This window comes from Tachyglossus aculeatus, chromosome 1 (assembly GCF_015852505.1).
Source record: "Tachyglossus aculeatus isolate mTacAcu1 chromosome 1, mTacAcu1.pri, whole genome shotgun sequence".
Classification (NCBI taxonomy): Eukaryota; Metazoa; Chordata; class Mammalia; order Monotremata; family Tachyglossidae; genus Tachyglossus; species Tachyglossus aculeatus.
In genome coordinates, this window is record NC_052066.1 from 95,548,945 (window position 1) to 95,568,853 (window position 19,909).

At 47.4% G+C, this 19,909-nt stretch overlaps 1 protein-coding gene across 7 annotated transcripts in view; it reads left to right on the plus strand.

The window, feature by feature from the left end:
- XRN1 (5'-3' exoribonuclease 1) overlaps positions 1-19,909 on the plus strand; it is a 121,318-nt gene that overhangs the window by 19,761 nt on the left and 81,648 nt on the right. For all 7 annotated transcript variants that reach the window (XM_038751112.1, XM_038751120.1, XM_038751128.1 and 4 more), the window contains exon 2: positions 14,739-14,971. In XM_038751112.1, the coding sequence (XP_038607040.1) occupies positions 14,739-14,971 (233 nt within the window). The remainder of the gene's footprint in view (positions 1-14,738; positions 14,972-19,909) is intronic.

Consider the following 19,909-nt stretch of genomic DNA (forward strand, 5'->3'; position numbering starts at 1 on the left):
GTACATGTAAAAGAGGAGCAGTAATGGATTATACTAAGCTCCAGCTATGTGCAAAGCATTGTAATCAACCCTTTCGACCCCAATCTAAGAGTAAGAGGGTGGAGGAAGGACAAGAGCATGGGGTCCAAGGTGGGAGAGGTGAGCACAAGGCACAGTGAGTAAGTTATCTTGGGAGGAACAAAGAGTGCGAGTTGGAGTGTAGCAGGAGACCAGAGTGGGTGAGTGAAAGGGAGAGAAATGATGGAGTACCTTGAAGCCAATGGTCAAGAATGTCTGCTTGATATGGGGAGGTATGAGTAACCATTGGAAGTGTTTGAGGAATAGATGATGAGCAGAACAACCCTTTAGGGAAGCACCATGCTGCTATCATCATCATCATCAATCGTATTTATTGAGCGCTTACTATGTGCAGAGCACTGTACTAAGCGCTTGGGAAGTACAAGTTGGCAACATATAGAGACAGTCCCTACCCAACAGTGGGCTCACAGTCTAAAAGGGGGAGACAAAACCAAACATACTAACAAAATAAAATAAATAGAATAGATATGTACAAGTAAAATAAATAAATAAATAGAGTAATAAATATGTACAAGCATATATACATATATACAGGTGCTGTGGGGAAGGGAAGGAGGTAAGATGGGGGGGATGGAGAGGGGGACGAGGGGGAGAGGCCTTGGCCTATAGGGTCCAGGCGGCCCGCTATGTGAGGGAAAGGATCGGCCGGCGTGGGGGTCCGGTATAGTCCGGGATTCCCGGAAATGTCGCGGGTTCCCGGGAATGTCGAGGACGGGACGAGTGTGGGAGGGCCCGCGGCCTGCTTTCCAGCTATCCATGCTGTAGTGGATAGAGCATGGACCTGAGGGTCAGAAGGGCATGAGTTCTAATTCCAGCTCTGCCACTTGTCTGCTGTGTAACCTTGGGCAAGTCACTTCAATTCTCTGGGCCTCAATTACCTCATCTGTAAAAGAGGATTGAGACTGTGAGCCTATGCGGGACAGGGACTGTGTCCAACCCAACTAGCTTGTACCAAGTCCCGGGCTTAGTACATGCCTGGCACATAGTGAGCACTTAACAAATGCTGTCATCATTATTATTATTTTTATTAATTTCTGCTGTGTGATCTTGGGCAAGTCACTTCACTTCTCTGTACTTGTTTCCTCTTAATAATAATAATAATAATAATAATAATAATAATGGCATTTGTTAAGCACTTACTATGTGCAAAGCACTGTACTAAGCACTGGGGAGGATATAAGGTGATCAGGTTGCCCCATGCGGGGCTCACAATCTTAATCCCCATTTTACAGATGAGGTAACTGAGGCCCAGAGAAGTGAAATGACTTGCCCAAGGTCACACAGCTGACAATTGGCAGGGCTGGGATTCGAACCCATGACCTCTGACTCCCAAGCCTGGACTTTTTCCACTGAGCCACACCGCTTCTCTTATGTAAAACAAGGATTCAAGCCTGTAACCTTGGTGTTCTCCTTGACTTCTCTCTCTCCCATTCAACCCATATATTCAGTCCATCACTGAATCCGGTCAGTCCCACCTTCACAACATAGCTGAAACCCGCCTTTTCCTCTCCGTCCAAACTGCTACCACAGTAATCCAATCACTTATCCCAACCCACCTTGATTTCAGCGTCCTTGCTGACTTCCCAACCTCCTGCCTCACCCCACTCCAGTCCCTACTTCACTCTGCTGCCTGTGTCATTTTGCTACAAAAACGTTCAGGACGTGACACCCCTCTCCTCAAAAAACTTCATTGGTTGGTCATTCACCTCCACATTAAACAAAAACTCCTCATCATTTGCTTTAAAGTACTCCATCACCTTGCCCCCTCCTACCTCACCTCAGTGCTCTCCTACTGCAACCCACCCAGTCCACACACTTCGCTCCTCTAATGCCAACCTTCTCACTGTTTCTCCATGTCACCTATCTCGCTGCTGACCCCTTGCCCACATCCTTCCTCTGGCCTGGAACGCCCTCCCCTCCTCATATCCAGTAATCATTCTCCCACCCTCCAAAGCCTTATTGAAGGCACATCTCATCCAAGAGGCCTTCCCTGACTAAGCCCCTTCCCCCGCCTTCTTCTACTCCCTTTTGCGTCACCCTGACTTGCTCCATTGCTTCCCCATTCCCAGCCCCACAGCACTTATGTACATATCTGTAGTTTGTTTATATTAATGTGTATCTCCCCACCTCTAGACTGTAAGCTCATTATGCGTGGTTCAGTGGAAAGAGCCCGGGCCTTGGAGTCAGAGGTCATGGGTTCAAATCCTGGCTCCGCCTCTTGTCAGCTGTGTGACTTTGGGCAAGTCACTTCACTTCTCTGTGCCTCAGTTACCTCATTTGTAAAATGGGGATTAAGACTGTGAGCCCCCCATGGGACAACCTGATCACTTTGTAACCTCCCCAGCGCTTAGAACAGTGCTTTGCACATAGTAAGTGCTTAATAAATGCTATTATTATTATTATTATTATTATGGGCTGGGAGATTTACTGTTCTATTTATTTTGTTAATGATGTGCATATAGCTTTAATTCTATTTGTTCTGAGGATTTTGACACCTGTGTACATGTTTTGCTTTGTTATCTGTCTCCCCCTTCTAGACTGTGAGCCTGTTGTTGGGTAGGGACCGTCTCTATATGTTGCCAACTTGTACTCCCCAAGCGCTTAGTACAGTGCTCTGCACACAGTAAGTGCTCAATAAATGCAATTGAATAAATACCTTTTCTTTCTCCTACTTAAACTATGAGACCCATGTGGGACTGTATTTGACTCTATTATCTTGTATCAACCCCAGGGCTTAGTCCAGTGTTTGACACATAAACACTTAACAAATACCACAATTATTATTTTAAGGAAAATGAGCCAGGCAGCAAAGATTGACCAGGAGGGAGGAGAGACTGAAGGAACAGTGAGGAGACTGATAGAATAATTCAACTGGGATATAACAAGTGCTTGAACAAGCGATATAGCCATTTGGATAGAAAGGAAGAGGCCTATCCGGGAAATATTGTGGAGAAAAAACTATCAGACTGAATATGAGAGTTGAAAGAGGGAGCACAGTCAAGGATAATGTCCAGGACACAGGCTCCAGAAATCAGTTGGCTGGTGGGGACGACTGTGATGGGAAAGTTAGTGGGAGGAGAGGATTTTGAAGAAGCTATTTTGAGTTTAAGGTTTTTTTTCCTGTGGTATTTACTAAGCACTTACTATATGCCAGGAACTGTACTAAGCGCTGGGGTAGACAAAAGATAATTGGATTGGACACAGTCCCTATCCCACCTAAGGCCCACATTCTTAATCCCCATTTTGCAGATGAGGTAACTGAGGCACAGAAAAGTGAAATGATTTGCCCAAGGTCACATAGCAGATAAGTGGTGCAGCTGGGATTAGAACCTAGGTCCTTCTGACTCCCATGCTCTACCCACTAAGACCATGCTGCTATCCACTAGACCACGTGTCTTGGAGGCAGGAAGAAATGCGAGCATGGAGAGGGGGTGAGAGGTGGAGGCTAGTAAGGAGGGTCTATTCTATTTATTTTATTTTGTTAGTATGTTTGATTTTGTTCTCCGTCTCCCCCTTTTAGACTGTGAGCCCACTGTTGGGTAGGGACTGTCTCTGTATGTTGCCAACTTGTACTTCCCAAGCGCTTAGTACAGTGCTCTGCACACAGTAAGTGCTCAATAAATACGATTGATTGATTGATTGATTGTGAGTTGGTGGGATTGGGAGGTGAGGAGACCACCTCATGAGAGAGAAGCGGGGGACACAGTCTCCTCTGGAGTGAACTGGTCTCCATAATGGCAGGACAAGTAAGTGACCAGGTCAGTAAGAGGTCTAGGATGAAGAGGAGCCTGTCCACAGTGGGACTGGGGTGAGTGCCAAAATGCTAAAGGGGTACCCCCTTGTGATCTGTGTAACCCCAGTCCCATAATATTCTTTATTCTCTTCTATTTCCCATCTCCCTAGTCCATTTTAACGTTTCTCCCTCCCCCCCAACCCCCAAATAATTTAAACTCCTTGTGGGGAGAGATTTCATCTACCAGCTATTGAATTATACTTTTCCATGTGCTTAGTATAGTTCTCTGCCCTCAGTAAATACGATTGATTGAATCTGGGTTGCAAGATTGTAGAGGGCATGGAGCCATGAGTGAAGGGCAGTTTTCAGTTGATTTTGTTCACTTTGTTGTGAACTAGAAATGTTTTAAAAGATAAAATTAATTGGAAGAGCTGACCAGATGTGCTCTGGTGACTTCTCTCATTCATTAATCTTTTCCCAAATGCTTCTCTGTTGTTTTAAGCTTAGCTTTTTCCTTCCCCTCCTAAGCACCAGTGTTGATTTAAGGAGATGATGGGAGCTTTAAACCTCCTAGTGTTGACACTAGCCATCATTTATAGGTTCATTCTGAAGCAGGTTTAGCTGAAAAGGATGATTCCCACAGCCCTATTTGGCATATAATGCATATATTTTTCTAACCCAATTAATGCATTTTTTACCTTTAGTGAAGATTTGGCGATTATTTTATCAGCATCGGTGGTTCAGTGATAGAATTCCCACCTGGCCTGGTGGCCTGGATTTGATTCCTGGCCCATGCAACTAGCTCTGGGGAAGCAGTGTGGCTCAGCATAAAGAGCACAAGCCTGCAAGGCAGAGGATCGGGGTTCTAATCTGCTAGTCTAGTCTGCTTTGTGATAATCATCATCAGTCGTATTTATTGAGCGCTTACTGTGTGCAGAGCACTGTACTAAGCACTTGGGAAGTACAAATTGGCAACATACAGAGACAGTCTATATCTTGGGCATGTCACTTCATCAATCAATCTGTAGTATTTACTGAGCACTTACTGTGTGCAGAGCACTGTACTAAGCACATGGGAGAATGCAACAGAGTTTGGTGCCTCATCTGTTGTTAATAATAACAGTAATAATAATGATCATTCAGTCGTTTTTATTGAGCGCTTACTGTGTTCAGAGCACTGTACTAAGCACTTGGGAAGTACAAGTCGGCAACATATAGAGATGGTCCCTATCCAACAACGGGTTAAGTGCTTACTATGTGCCAGGCACTGTACTAAGCACTGGGGTGGATACAAGCAAATCAGGTTGGACACAGTCCCAATCCCATGTAGGTCTCATATTCTCAGTACTCATTTTACAGAAGAGGTAACTGAGGCCCAGAGAAGCAAAGTGACTTGACCAAGAGCACATAGCAGACAAGTGGCAGAGCCGGCATTAGAACTCATGACCTTCTGACTACCATGCCTGTGTTCTACCCGTTATGCCATGCTGCTTCTCAAATAGAGAAGCAGCGTGGCTCAGTGGAAAAGAGCTCGGGCTTTGGAGTCAGAGGTCGTGGGTTCAAACCCCGGCTCCGCCAATTGTCAGCTGTGGGACTTTGGGCAAGTCACTTAACTTCTCTGTGCCTCAGTGACCTCATCTGTAAAATGGGGACTAAGACTGTGAGCCCCATGTGGGACAACCTGGTTACCTTGTAACCTCCCCAGTGCTTAGAACAGTGCTTTGCACATAGTAAGCGCTTAATAAATGCCATTATTATTATTATTGAATAGGGGTTCAATAGCTCTTTTCCCTAAGACTGTGAACTCCGTATAGGGCCAGGATTGTGTCTGACTTATTGTCACTTGGGCAGAATCAGCTGCCGGATAATTCTTTGAGCTCATGGATCGGAGGGGTGGAAGCGGGTTCACAGACTCGAGGATTATGAATAACGGCAGCAGATTTATTAAGGAGATAGCACAAGGAACCTGCAATAGGTAACCCTCAGCAATTCCTAGGCTAATAAACACCCAGCGCTTATTATTATTATTATTATTATTATTATTATTATTATTATTATTATTATTAAGTACACTGGCCTGCATGGTACTGCACTTCTAGCAGCTGGTAAAACTGGGAAGGAGACACTGATTGTCTCTTAGGGCAACCTCTCAAACCACCCCAAATGGAATTCCTTTCAAGTAACCCCAAACGAGCTACCTCTCAAACCACCCCAAAGTCACCAGGTCAAGTTCCTAGAATACTCCTTCCTCCTAGCTCCAGCAAGGGGGCCCCTGCACATAGTAAGCGCTCAATAAATACGATTGATGATGATGATGATGGGTCTCTTGGCACCACACAGGGTCTGACAGAGTGGGCGTCCCCAACTCTAGGTAGAGGTGACTTGCCACATTGGTGTGGCAGAGTTCCAGTTTACTACCGTGGCGACCCGTCTCCAGGTATACCTTGCTACTTCCCGGTCCTTTTCCCTTTTGTTGGACATATTTGGGGTGAAAAAGGATGGTGTCACAAGACTGTGTGCAGTTTGCTCATTCTGGGCCTAATTGTTGAGCCTTATTGCTCACCCAGTGAGCAGTAAGTGTTAATGCTTCCTATCACTCCCTGCCAGCCCCTCCCTGTGCTAGTAATTTTAGCCTGGCCAGGGTGTGACCGGTCATACCTGTGTTTACCGTAGTGCTTGATACTGTGCTTGGCACATGGTGCTCATCAAATATCATAATCATTAAACTGCAGATTTGCCTTTGGAGAGCCTTTCTAAGCTGCTCTGATAACCATTTTTCTGTCTGTAGAATCAAGACATGGAACATGACAAGGTATGGCCTCGTGGGAAAAGTGGGTGAGAAACCTGGGTTGTAATCCCAGCTCTGCCACTGGCCTACTGGGTGACCTTGAGCAAGTCACTTTACCTCTGTGGACCTCATTTTCCTCCCCTGTAAAATGGGGATAAGTTAGATTGTGAGCCCTGTGTGGGACAGGGACTATGTCCGAGCTGAAACCATGTACCAGTGCTTAGCACATAGCATGTGCTAATGCCAAAGTTATTATTCATTCATTCAATCATATTTGTTGAGCGCTGACTGTATGCAGAGCACTGTACTAAGTGCTTGGGAGCATACAGTACAGCAATAAGCAGTCTTGTTTCCTGTCCACATTGAGCTTACAGAAAAAAGTGGTGCTTAGTCTGGGAAGTCCCCTTGGAGGAGATGTCCCTTCAATAAGGCTTTGAAGCGGGGAAGAGAAATTGTCTGGCGGACGCGAGGAGGTACGTTCTTCCAGGCCAGAGGCAAGGCATGGGCGAGGGGTTGACAGCAAGACAGGCGAGATTGAGTCACAGTGAGAAGAAGGATCATCATCAATCGTATTTATTGAGCTCTTACTATGTGCAGAGCACTGTACTAAGCACTTGGATAGCACTAGAGGAGCAAAGTGTGCAGCCTGGGTAGTAGAAGGAGATGTGAGGTGAGGTAGGAGTGGGCAAGGTGGTGGAGTGCTTTAAAGCCAGTGGTGAGGAGTTTTTGTTGAATGCAGAGGTGGATGGGCAACCACTGGAGTTTTTCTAGGAGCGGTTACCTATCCTGAATGTTTCTGTAGAAAAATGATCCAGGCAGCAGAATGAAGTATGGACTGGAATGGGAAGAGACAGGAGGCTGGGAGGTCAGCAAGGAGGCTGATGCAGTAATCCAGGCGGGATAGGATGAGTGATTGTATTAACATGGTAGCAGTTTGGCTGGAGAAGAAAGGGCAGATTTTGTGAATGTGGGACCGACAGGATTTATTGATGGATGGAATATGTGGGTTGAATGAGAGAGAGGAGTCAAGAGTAATGCCAAGAGCACAGGCTTGTGAGACAGGAAGGATGATGGTGCTGTCTATAATGATGGGAAAGTCATGGGGAGGAAGGGTTTGAGGGGGAAGATAAGGAGCTCTGTTTTGGAAATGTCAAGTTTGAGGTGATGGGAGGACATCCAAGTAGAGATGTTTTGAAGGTAGGAGGAGTCTGTGGAGTCTGTTTACTAGTAGACTCAATCAGTCACACCTTCACTTATACTTCCTTGAAGAATATTTTCTCAGTAAGGAAGGTACAGGATGTAGTAGAACAGTGCGTGACACATAGTAAGCGCTTAACAGATACCATCATTATTATTATTGTTAGTAGTAGTTTTTATTGAATTTACTCTTATTAAACAAGCCATTTAGAGGGTTTTATATGGCTTATAAAACAATCTCTTGGATGATTTCTTGAGTATCACCCTGTGAAATTGGCCTGAGGTATGAGCAAACTGCTCGTAAGAATTTCTTCACCTAGGAGGAGATATTTTTCAGCCATTTCCCCAGACCCTAGGGGAAAAAGTTTTTGCCCAAGAGTATTCTGAAATCATGCCTCTGCATGCCTCACCTCAGAAAACTGCTGAATCAATTGAACAATCAAACAGTGGTATTTACTGAGCACTTAATATAAGCAGAGCACCATACTTAGGAGAGTACAGTATAACAGTTGGTAGACATGTTTCCTGCTCACAGACAGCTTAAAGCCTAGAGAGGGGCTTGCCAGCTTTCCAGCCCGCTCTTTTCTTTCCCCAGGCCTAGTGCCCCGGGCATGCTCTTCTCAGCAGATGGGGATTCTGCCCAGTATCTAGAGTGGTTGGGGCGGGTGCTATGGGAGGAGTTCAGGGCTCCCCCAATCATGCAGGCCTGCAGTAGCCATGGATTAGTTAGAAGTTAGGGCCAGGAGAAGAGGGAGCCAGTTGGGGCCTCTGGTCCCTATCATCTGGCCTCCTTCTTTCATGCCCTTTTCCCTTGCAAAAGCAGCTCTGTACCTCTCCAGAAGTAGGTAGGAGGAAACTGGCAAAGACCAGAGTCAATTAGTCAATCGTATTTACTGAGCACTTACTGTGCAGAGCACTCTACTAAGTGCTTAGGAGAGTACAATATTCCCTGTCCACAGCTGCAGTCTAGAGAGGGAGACAGACATTGATATAAATAAATAAAATGACAGATCTTGCACTTAAGTGCTGTGGGACTGGGAGGGGGGATGAATAAAGGGAGCAAGTCAGGGCGATGCAGAAGAGAATGGAAGGAAGGGAAAAGACTAGTTATTCAGGTGCATGTTCTCTTCTGTTCTCTATCTACACTCACTCCCTTGGTGAACTCATTCGCGCCCACAGCTTCAACTATCATCTCTACACTGATGACACCCAAATCTACATCTCTGCCCCTGCTCTCTCTCCCTCCCTCCAGGCTTGTATCTCCTCCTGCCTTCAGGACATCTCCATCTGGTTGTCTGCCCGCCATCTAAAACTCAGTATGTCCAAGACTGAACTCCTTATCTTCCCTCCCAAACCCTGCCCTCTCCCTGACTTTCCCGTCACTGTAGACGGCACTACCATCCTTCCCGCCTCACAAGCCCGCAAGTTTGGTGTTGATGCCCGGCCCATGTCCTTCCCCTAGCATGGAATACCCTCCCTCCACACATCCACCAAGCTAGCCCTCTTCCCCCCTTCAAAGCCCTACTGAGAGCTCACCTCCTCCAGGAGGCCTTCCCAGACTAAGCCCCCTTTTCCTCTCCTCCTCCCCACCCCCCCGCCCTACCTCCTTCCCCTCCCCACAGCATTTGTCTATATATTTGTACAGATTTATTACTCTATTTTACTTGTACATATTTACTATTCTGTTTTGTTAATGATGTGTATATAGCTTTAATTCTGTTTGTTCTGACGACTTTGACACTTGTCTACATGTTTTGCTTTGTTGTCTGTCTCCCCCTTCTAGACAGTGATCCCGTTGTTGGGTAGGGACTGTCTCTATATGTTGCCAACTTGTACTTCCCAAATGCTTAGTACAGTGCTGTGCACACAGTAGGCACTCAATAAATACGATTGAATGAATGAATAAATCCTCAACTTCACTCTCTCGTTCACCCCACACGTCCAATCCGTCACCAAAACCTGCCGGTCTCACCTCCACAACATCGCCAAGATCTGCCCCTTCCTCTCCATCCAAACCTCTACCTTGCTGGTTTAGTCTCTCATCCTATCCCGACTGGATTACTGTATCAGCCTCCTCTCTGATCTCCCATCCTCCTGTCTCTCCCCACTTCAGTCTATACTTCACTCTGCTACCAGGATCATCTTTGTGTAGAAATGCTCTGGGCATGTTACTCCCCTCCTCAAAATTCTCCAGTGACTGCCTGTCAACCTACACATCAAGCAAAAACTCCTCACCCTCGGCTTCAAGGCTGTCCATCACCTCACCCCCTCCTACCTCGCCTCCCTTCTCTCCTTCTCCAGCCCATCCTGCACCCTCCGCTCCTCTGCCTCTAACCTCCTCGCTGTACCTTGTTCTCGTCTGTCCCACTGTGGACCCCCGGCCCACGTCCTTCCCCTGGCCTGGAATGCCCTCCCTCCACACATCCACAAAGCTAGCTCTCTTCCTCCCTTCCAGGAGGCCTTCCCAGACTGAGCCCCCTTTTTCCTCTCCTCCTCCCCATCCCCCCCCACCTCCTTCCCCTCCCCACAGCACTTGTATATATATATTTTACAGATTTATTACTCTATTTTACTTGTACATATTTACTATTCTATTTATTTTGTTAATGATGTACGTATAGCTTTAATTCTATTTGTTCTGACAGTTTTGACACCTGTCTACATGGTTTGTGAGACTGTTGTTGGGTAGCGACCATCTCTATATGTTGCCAACTTGTACTTCCCAAGTGCTTAGTACAGTGCTCGGCACACAGTAAGCGCTCAATAAATATGATTGAATGAATGGATGAGCAAGAGAAAGCAATCAATCAGTGGTATTTTCAGATATGTACGTGAGGTGCTGTGGGGTTGAGGGTGGGATGGGGTGAATAATAACAGCAACTGTGGTACTTGCTAAGTGCCTACTCTGTGCCAGGCACTGTACTAAACACTGGGGGAGATGCAGGTAAATCAGGTTAGCCACAGTCCCTGTCCCCCATGGGGCTCACAGTCTTAATCCCCATTTTACAGATGAGGTACTTGAGGCACAGAGAAGTGAAGTGACTTGCCCCAGGCCACACGGCAGACAGGTGGCAGAGCCAGGATTAGGAGCCATGTTGGCTTCATCCATTACACCATGCTGTTTCCCCAAAAAAGTGCAAAACCAAGTGCTAAGGTGAAGCAGAAGGAAGTGGGAGAAGGTAAATGAGGGCTTAGTCAGGGGAGGCCTCTTCTTCTTATGGTATCTGTTAAGCACTTACTCTGTGCTAGGCACTGTTCTGAGCACTGGAGTAGATACAAAGTAATCAGGTTGGACACAGTCCCGGTCCCAAATGGGGCTCACAGTCTTAATCTCCATTTTACAAATGAGGTAAATGAGGCTTGTCCAGGGTCACTCAGCAGACAAGTGGTGGAGCCGGGATTAGTGATGGTCATCCACCTCTTGAGCCTCTGACAGCGAGTCCAAGTTTTTGGTTTTGTTTTTTTCTTCTCTTCGTCTCTTGGAGGAGATGTGAATGTGGGAAGAGTGGTCTCTATCAGATATGAAGAGGGAGGGTGTTCCAGGTCAGGGGCAGGAAGTGGAAGGGGTTTGCCAGGTCATAGGTTCAAATCCTGGCTCCACCGCTTGTCAGCTGTGTGACTTTGGGCAAGTCACTTAACTTCTCTGGGCCACAGTTCCCTCATCTGTAAAATGGGGATTAAGACTGTGAGCCCCCCGTGGGACAACCTGATCACCATGTAACCTTCCCAGCGCTTAGAACAGTGCTTTGTACATGGTAAGAGCTTAATAAATGCTATCATTATTATTATTATTATTATTATTATCGAGGTACATTGGTTGACAGAGGAGTGAGTGTGCTCGTTGGGTTGTAGTAGGAGAGCAGAGAGGTAAGGTAGGAGGAGTCAATCAATCAATCAATCAATCAATCAATCGTATTTATTGAGCGCTTACTATGTGCAGAGCACTGTACTAAGCGCTTGGGAAGTACAAATTGGCATCACATAGAGACAGTCCCTACCCGATAGTGGGCTCACAGTCTAAAAGGGGGAGACAGAGAACAGAACCAAACATACCAACAAAATAAAATAAGTAGGATAGAAATGTACAAGTAAAATAAATAAATAAATAAATAAATAGAGTAATAAATATGTACAACCATATATACATATATACAGGTGCTGTGGGGAGGGGAAGGCGGTAAGGCGGGGGGATGGAGAGGGGGACGAGGGGGAGAGGAAAGAAGGGGCTCAATCTGGGAAGGCCTCCTGGAGGAGGTGAGCTCTCAGGAGGGCCTTGAAGGGAGGAAGAGAGCTAGCTTGGCGGATGGGCAGAGGGAGGGCATTCCAGGCCCGGGGGATGACGTGGGCCGGGGGTCGATGGCGGGACAGGCGAGAGCGAGGTACAGTGAGGAGATTAGTGGTGGAGGAGCGGAGGGTGCGGGCTGGGCAGTAGAAGGAGAGAAGGGAGGTGAGGTAGGAGGGGGCGAGGTGATGGAGAGCCTTGAAGCCCAGGGTGAGGAGTTTCTGCCTGATGCGCAGATTGATCGGTAGCCATTGGAGGTTTTTGAGGAGGGGAGTGATATGTCCAGAGCGTTTCTGGACAAAGATAATCCGGGCAGCAGCATGAAGTATGGATTGAAGTGGAGAGAGACACGAGGATGGGAGATCAGAGAGAAGGCTAGTGCAGTAGTCCAGACGGGATAGGATGAGAGCTTGAATTAGCAGGGTAGCGGTTTGGATGGAGAGGAAAGGGCGGATCTTGGCAATGTTGCGGAGCTGAGACCGGCAGGTTTTGGTGACGGCTTGGATGTGAGGGGTGAATGAGAGAGCGGAGTCGAGGATGACACCAAGGTTGCGGGCTTGTGAGACGGGAAGGATGGTAGTGCCGTCAACAGAGATGGGAAAGTCAGGGAGAGGACAAGGTTTGGGAGGGAAGACAAGGAGCTCAGTCTTCGACATGTTGAGCTTTAGGTGGCGGGCGGACATCCAGATGGAGATGTCCTGAAGGCAGGAGGAGATGCGAGCCTGGAGGGAGGGGGAGAGAGCAGGGGCAGAGATGTAGATCTGGGTGTCATCAGCGTAGAGGTGATAGTTGAAGCCGTGGGAGCGAATGAGGTCACCAAGGGAGTGAGTGTAGATTGAGAACAGAAGGGGACCAAGCACTGAACCTTGGGGAACTCCCACAGTAAGAGGATGGGAGGGGGAGGAGGAGCCTGCAAAAGAGACTGAGAAAGAACGACCGGAGAGATAAGAGGAGAACCAGGAGAGGACGGAGTCTGTGAAGCCAAGGTCAGATAACGTGTTGAGGAGAAGGGGGTGGTCCACAGTGTCAAAGGCAGCTGAGAGGTCGAGGAGGATTAGGACAGAGTATGAGCCGTTGGATTTGGCAAGCAGGAGGTCATTGGTGACCTTTGAGAGCGCAGTTTCCGTGGAATGAAGGGGACGGAAGCCAGACTGGAGGGGGTCGAGGAGAGAGTTGTTGTTGGAGAGAGTCAAGTTGATGGAGCACTTTAAAGCTGATGGTGAGGAGTTTCTGTTCGATGTCGGGGTGGGTGGGCAACCACTGGAGATTCTTGAGTGGGGAAACACGGACAGAACGTTTTTGTAGAAAAATGATCCGGGCAGCAGAGTGAGGTATGGACTGAAGTGGGGAGAGACAGAAGATAGGGAGACGGATACAGTACTCAAGACAGGATAGGATAAGCATTGGGTTATAACGGGAGAAGAGCATGGATACATGCACGGAGCCGATACTCAGGGGTTTCTGGCTGTTGTGGAAAGGAAAGGGCAACCATTGGAGGTTTTCGAGGCATGTGAAGAGAAGTGCAGCAGGATGTGCGGACAAAGGATCCTGGCCACAGAGCGAAGTATGAGCTTGATCAAAGAGTGACTGGTGGCTGGGAGATCAGTGAGGAGGCTGAGGTAGATGTCGAATTGAGCATTCACCACCAACTATGATAGCCATTTGGATGGGGGAAAGGAACAGATTCCGGAAATGTTGTGGAGGAAGAGCCGACAGGATTTCATGAAGGACTGAATGTAAGGCCGAAAGAGAAGGAGGGGTTAAGAGTTAAGCCAAGGTTCCAGGCTTGAGCGATGGGGAGAATAGTGGTGGTGTCAGATGAGTTGGGAAACAGGTCTGTCAGGGAAGTTGAGGAGTTCAGTTTGGGCCATATTGATCTTGAGGTGCTTGTGAGACATCCAGGTAGAAGTGTCCTGAGGGCAGGAGGAATTTCAAGATTCACAAAAAGGAGTGAGGTGAGGCTTCACAAGGTAGGTCTGGGAGTCTTCCACATAGTTGAAGCCGAGTCGGTGGATAATAATATGTTATATATAATATATAATAATAATAATAATGAGGAGCAGCGTGGCTCAGTGGAAAAGAGCACGGGCTTTGAAATCAGAGGTCATGGGTTCAAATGCCAGCTCTGCCAGCTGTCAGCTGTGTGACTTTGGGCAAGTCACTTAACTTCTCTGGGCCTCAGTTACCTCATCTGTAAAATGGGGATTAAGCCTGTGAGCCCCCCGTGGGACAACCTGATCACCTTGTAACCTCCCCAGCGCCTAGAACAGTGCTTTGCACATAGTAAGTGCTTAATAAATGCCATTAAAAATAATAATAATAATAATGTTGGTATTTGTGCCAAGCACTGGGGGGGATACAAGGTCATCAAGGTTGTCCCACCTGGGGCTCACAGTCTTAATCCCCATTTTACAGATGAGGGAACTGAGGCCTAGAGAAGTTGAGACTTGTCCAAAGTCACACAGCTGACAAGTGGTGAAGTCAGGATTAGAACCCATTACCTCTGACTCCCAAGCCCGTGCTCTTTCCACTGAGCCATGCTGCTGCACATCGGATGAGCCCTCCAAGGGATGAAATCATACGTAACATGGATAGTACTCTGATTTATTCACCGCTTTGCTTCCAGTTAAACCAAGCTGACTCGTTGATTTTGTTTTTAGATTCCAGAATTTGACAACTTGTACCTGGATATGAATGGAATCATCCACCAGTGCTCCCACCCTAATGATGATGATGTTCACTTCCGAATTTCCGATGACAAGATCTTCAGTGACATCTTCCACTACCTAGAGGTGCTCTTTCGCATCATCAAGCCCAGAAAAGTATTCTTTATGGCAGTCGATGGGGTGGCTCCAAGAGCGAAAATGAACCAGCAACGTGGACGTCGTTTTAGGTAAGGAACGTGTGTTTCTCATCGATAGATCAGAATTTCTTGGATTCGTTTCGAAGAGTCCTTATGTGACTATAGACTGTAAGCAGTGTGACCTCGTAGAAAGAGGATGGGTCTGGGAATCAGAAGGACCTGGGTTCTAATCCCGAATCTTCCACTTGTCTGCTGTAAGAAGTCATTTCTCTGTTCCTGTTACCTCATCTGGAAAATGGGGCGTGTGACTGGGAGCCCCACGTGGGACATGAACCGTGTCCAATCTGATTACCCTGAATATGCTGCCTAGTGGAAAGAGCACTAGCTTGGAAGTTAGGGGACCTAGATCCTAATCCTGGCTCTGCCACGTTCCTGATGTGTGGCCTTAATTTATCTGTGCCTCAGTTCCATCATCTGAAAATGGGGATTCAGTATGTGTCCTCTCTCCTATTTAGACTGTGAGCCCCCTTTGGGACCTGATTACCTTGTAATAATAATAATAATGGCATTTATTACGTTTCAAGGCCCTGCTGAGAGCTCACCTCCTCCAGGAGGCCTTCCCAGACTGAGCCCCTTCCTTCCTCTCCCCCTCGTGCCCCTCTCCATCCCCCCATCTTACCTCCTTCCCTTCTCCATCCCCCCCCATTTTACCTCCTTCCCTTCCCCACAGCACCTGTATATATGTTTCAAGGCCCTGCTGAGAGCTCACCTCCTCCAGGAGGCCTTCCCAGACTGAGCCCCTTCCTTCCTCTCCCCCTCGTGCCCCTCTCCATCCCCCCATCTTACCTCCTTCCCTTCCCCACAGCACCTGTATATATGTTTGTACATATTTATTACTCTATTTATTTTACTTGTGCATATCTATTCTATTTATTTCATTTTGTTAGTGTGTTTGGTTTTGTTCTCAGTCTCCCCCTTTTAGACTGTGAGCCCACTGTTGGGTAGGGACTGTCTCTATGTCTTGCCAATTTGTACTTCCCAAGCGCTTAGTACAGTGCTCTGCACACAGTAAGCGCTCAATAAATACGATTGATGATTTATTAAGCACTTACTATGTGCAAAACACTGTTCTAAGCGCTGGGGAGGTTACAGGGTGCTCAGGCTGTCCCATGGGAGGCTCACAGTCTTAATCCCCATTTTACAGATGAGGGAACTGAGGCACAGAGAAGTGAAGTGACTTGCCCAAAGTCACACAGCTCACAATTGGTGGAGCCGGGATTTGAACCCATGACCTCTGACTCCACAGCCTGTGCTCTTTACCTACCCCAGCGCTAAATATAGTACTTGACTCACAGTAAGCACTTAACAAACGCCACACTTATTATTGTTACTATTATTATTGTTATTAGGTAAGTCATAATTAACAGTAATCCTCAGAGTGACATTGTCATGACTGGGGGTGAAGGTGGTGGGGCATGGTGGTATTTTTTGGGAAAAGTAGAGAAAAAGGAAAGAAATCCAAAAAACCCCTAAGAACAGTAGTAGCAATAAAAAAAGATGCACATTTGTCATTTTTGTTACTAATCAGAACAGAGGCAGAAAACAGCATGATGCAGTGGATAGAGCATGGGCCTGGGGGTCAGAAGGTCATGTGTTCTAATTCCAGCTCTGCCACTGGTCTGCTGTGTGACCTTGGGCAAGTCACTTCACTTTAGGAGAAGCAGCGTGGCTCAGTGGAAAGAGCCCGGGCTTTGGAGTCAGAGGTCATGGGTTCAAATCCCAGCTCTGCCAATTGTCAGCTGTGTGACTTTGGGCAAGTCACTTAACTTCTCTGTGCCTCAGTTACCTCATCTGTAAAATGGGGATTAAGACTGTGAGCTCCCCATGGGACAATCTGATCACATTGTAACCTCCCCAGTGCTTTGAACAGTGTTTTAGGAGAAGCAGCGTGGCTCAGTGGAAAGAGCCCGGGCTTTGGAGTCAGAGGTCATGGGTACAAATCCCGGCTCCACCAGTTGTCAGCTGTGTGACTTTGGGCAAGTCACTTCACTTCTCTGGGCCTCAGTTACCTCATCTGTAAAATGGGGATTAAGACTGTGAGCCCCCCGTGGGACAATCTGATCACCTTGTAACCTCTCCAGCGCTTAGAACAGTGCTTTGCACATAGTAAGCGCTTAATAAATGCCATTATTATTATTATTATTATTTTGTGCCTCAGTTACCTCATCTGTAAAATGGGAATTGAGACTGTGAGCCTCCATGTAGGACAGGGACTGTGTCCAGCCCAATTTTCTTGTATCCACCCCAGAGCTTAGTACTTTGCCTGGCACATAGTGAGTGCTTAACAAATACCATTATTATTATTATTATTATCATCATCATCATCATCATTACAACAGCACCAGAGCAGGGCATATCCAGACAAGGGTGGGTGGTTGAGGGAGCAGTCTTCTTCTCTGGAAAGATTTTGGAGGCCGACTCCTAGCCACTGTCTGAGTTCAGTCTCTTTCCCTCCCTTCCCTTTCCCTGGGGAGGAGAGACCCTGGATCCTGTCCTCAGGGGTCATTCTTCGTTGGGCTGAACAGTCTCACCCATCTGGGGTATCTATTAATAATTGTGGCGTCCGTTAAGCACTTACGACATGCTAGGCATTGTACTATGCGCTTGGGTGAATACCAGAAAATCGAGTTGGCACAATCCGTGTCCCACATGGGGCTCACATTTTACAGATAAGGTAACTGAGGCACAGAAAAGTTAAGTGACCCGTCCAAGATCACACAGCAGACAAGTGGTGGAGCAACTCCTGGCCATGTTCTACATGTAAATCCATACTTTGTCATCATTCCATGGGGCCGCTGTTGGAATAGGTACAAAATGGAAATATGCTTGTAGAGAATGGAGAAAGTTAAGTTCCACACGACACCTTATGTCGCCAACTTGTACTTCCCAAGCGCTTAGTACAGTGCTCTGCACACAGTAAGCGCTCAATAAATACGATTGATTGATTGACACCTGCAAGGGACCCAGGAACAGGCACCAAGAGTTCCCAGAGGCCCTTTTCTGAGTGGACTGGTGGATCAATCAATCAGTCGATCTATCATATTTATTGAGCACTTACTTTGTGTAGAGCACTGTACTGAGTGCTTGGGAGAGTACAATACAGCAGCGTTGGTAGACACTTCCCTGACCACAACAGGCTTCCAGTCTTGTGGGGAGACAGACAATATAAATAAATATGTTATGTACATAAGTACCGTGCGTCTGAGGGAGGGGTGAATCAAGGGAGCAAATCCAAGTGCTGGGGCGAAGCAGAATGGAGTGGGAGAAGGGGAATGAGGGCGTAGTGAGGGAAGACCTCTTGGAGGAGATGTGCCCTCAGTAAGGCTTTGAAAGTGGAGAGAGTAACTCTCTATCGCATATGAATAGAGTGGGCATTCTAGGCCAGAGGCAGGACATGGGTGAGCATTTATTTGGTGGTGAGCTAGATGAAAATGAGGTAAGTGTGTGGGCTGGGTTTTAGTATAAAGGGTTTGAGAAGTATTTTAAGAGGAGTGGAAGAAATGTGGACCCCGAAGAATCAACACCCCCAAGTAAAGGTAAAAAAAAAAAACTAATAATATTCATTCCTTCAATCTTATTTATTGAGCACTTACTGTGTGCAGAGCACTGTACTAAGCATTTGGGAAGTACAAGTTGGCAACATATAGAGATGGTCCCTACCCAGCAGCAGGTTCACAGTCTAGAAGGGGGAGACAGACAACAAAACAAAACATTTTAACAAAATAAAATAAATACAATAAATATGTACAACTAAAATAGAGTAATAAATATGTACAAACATATACATATATACAGGTGCTCTGGGGAGGGGAAGGAGGTAAGGTGGGGGGGTGAGGAGGGGCAGAGGAAGGAGGGGTCTCAGTCTGGGAAGGCTTCCTGGAGGAGGTGAGTTCTCAGTAGGGCTTTGAAGGGAGGAAAAGAGCTGGCTTGGCGGATGCGCAGAGGGAGGGCATTCCAGGACAGGGGGAGGACGTGGGCTGGGGGTCTATGGTGGGACAGGCGAGAACGAGGCACAGTGAGGAGGTTAGCAGCAGGGGAGCGGAGGGTGCGGGCTGGGCTGTAGAAGGAAAGAATGGAGGTGAGGTAGGAGGGGGTGAGGTGATGGAAAGCCTTGAAGCCGAGAGGGAGGAGTTTTTGCCTTATGCATAGGTCGACTGGTAGCCACTGGAGATTTTTGAGGAGGGGAGTCACATTCCCAGAGCGTTTCTGCACAGAGATGATCCGGGCAGCAGCCTGAAGTATAGATTGAAGTGGGGAGAGACAGGAGGATGGGAGATCAGAGAGGAGGCTGATGCAGCAGTCCAGTCGGGATAGGATGAGAGATTGAACCAGCAGGGTAGCAGTTTGGATGGAGAGGAAAGGGCGGATCTTGGCAATGTTGCGGAGGTGGGACCGGCAAGTTTTGGTGACGAATTGGATGTGATGGGTGAACGAGAGAGCGGAGTCAAGGATGACACCAAGGTTGCGGGCTTGTGAGACGGGAAGGATGGTAGTGCCATCTACAGTGATGGGAAAGTCAGGGAGAGGGCAGGGGATGGGAGGGAAGATTAAGGAGTTCATTCTTGGACATATTGAGTTTTAGATGGCGGCCAGGCATCCAGATGGAGATGTCCTGAAGGCAAGAGGAGATGCGAGCCTGGAGGGAGGGAGAGAGTGCAGGGGCAGAGATGTAGATCTGGGTATCATCAGCATAGAGATGATAGTTGAAGCCGTGGGAGTGAATGAGTTCACCAAGGGAGTGAGTGTAGATACAGAACAGAAGGGGACCAAGAACTGACCCTTGAGGAACCCCTAGAGTAAGGGGTTGGGAGGGGGAGGAGGAGCCCGCAAAGGAGACTGAGAATGAATGGCCAGAGAGATAAGAGGAGAACCAGGAGAGGACAGAGTCTGTGAAGCCAAGGTTGGATAGCGTGTTGAGGATAAGGGGGTGGTCCACAGTGTCGAAGGCAGCAGAGAGGTCGAGGAGGA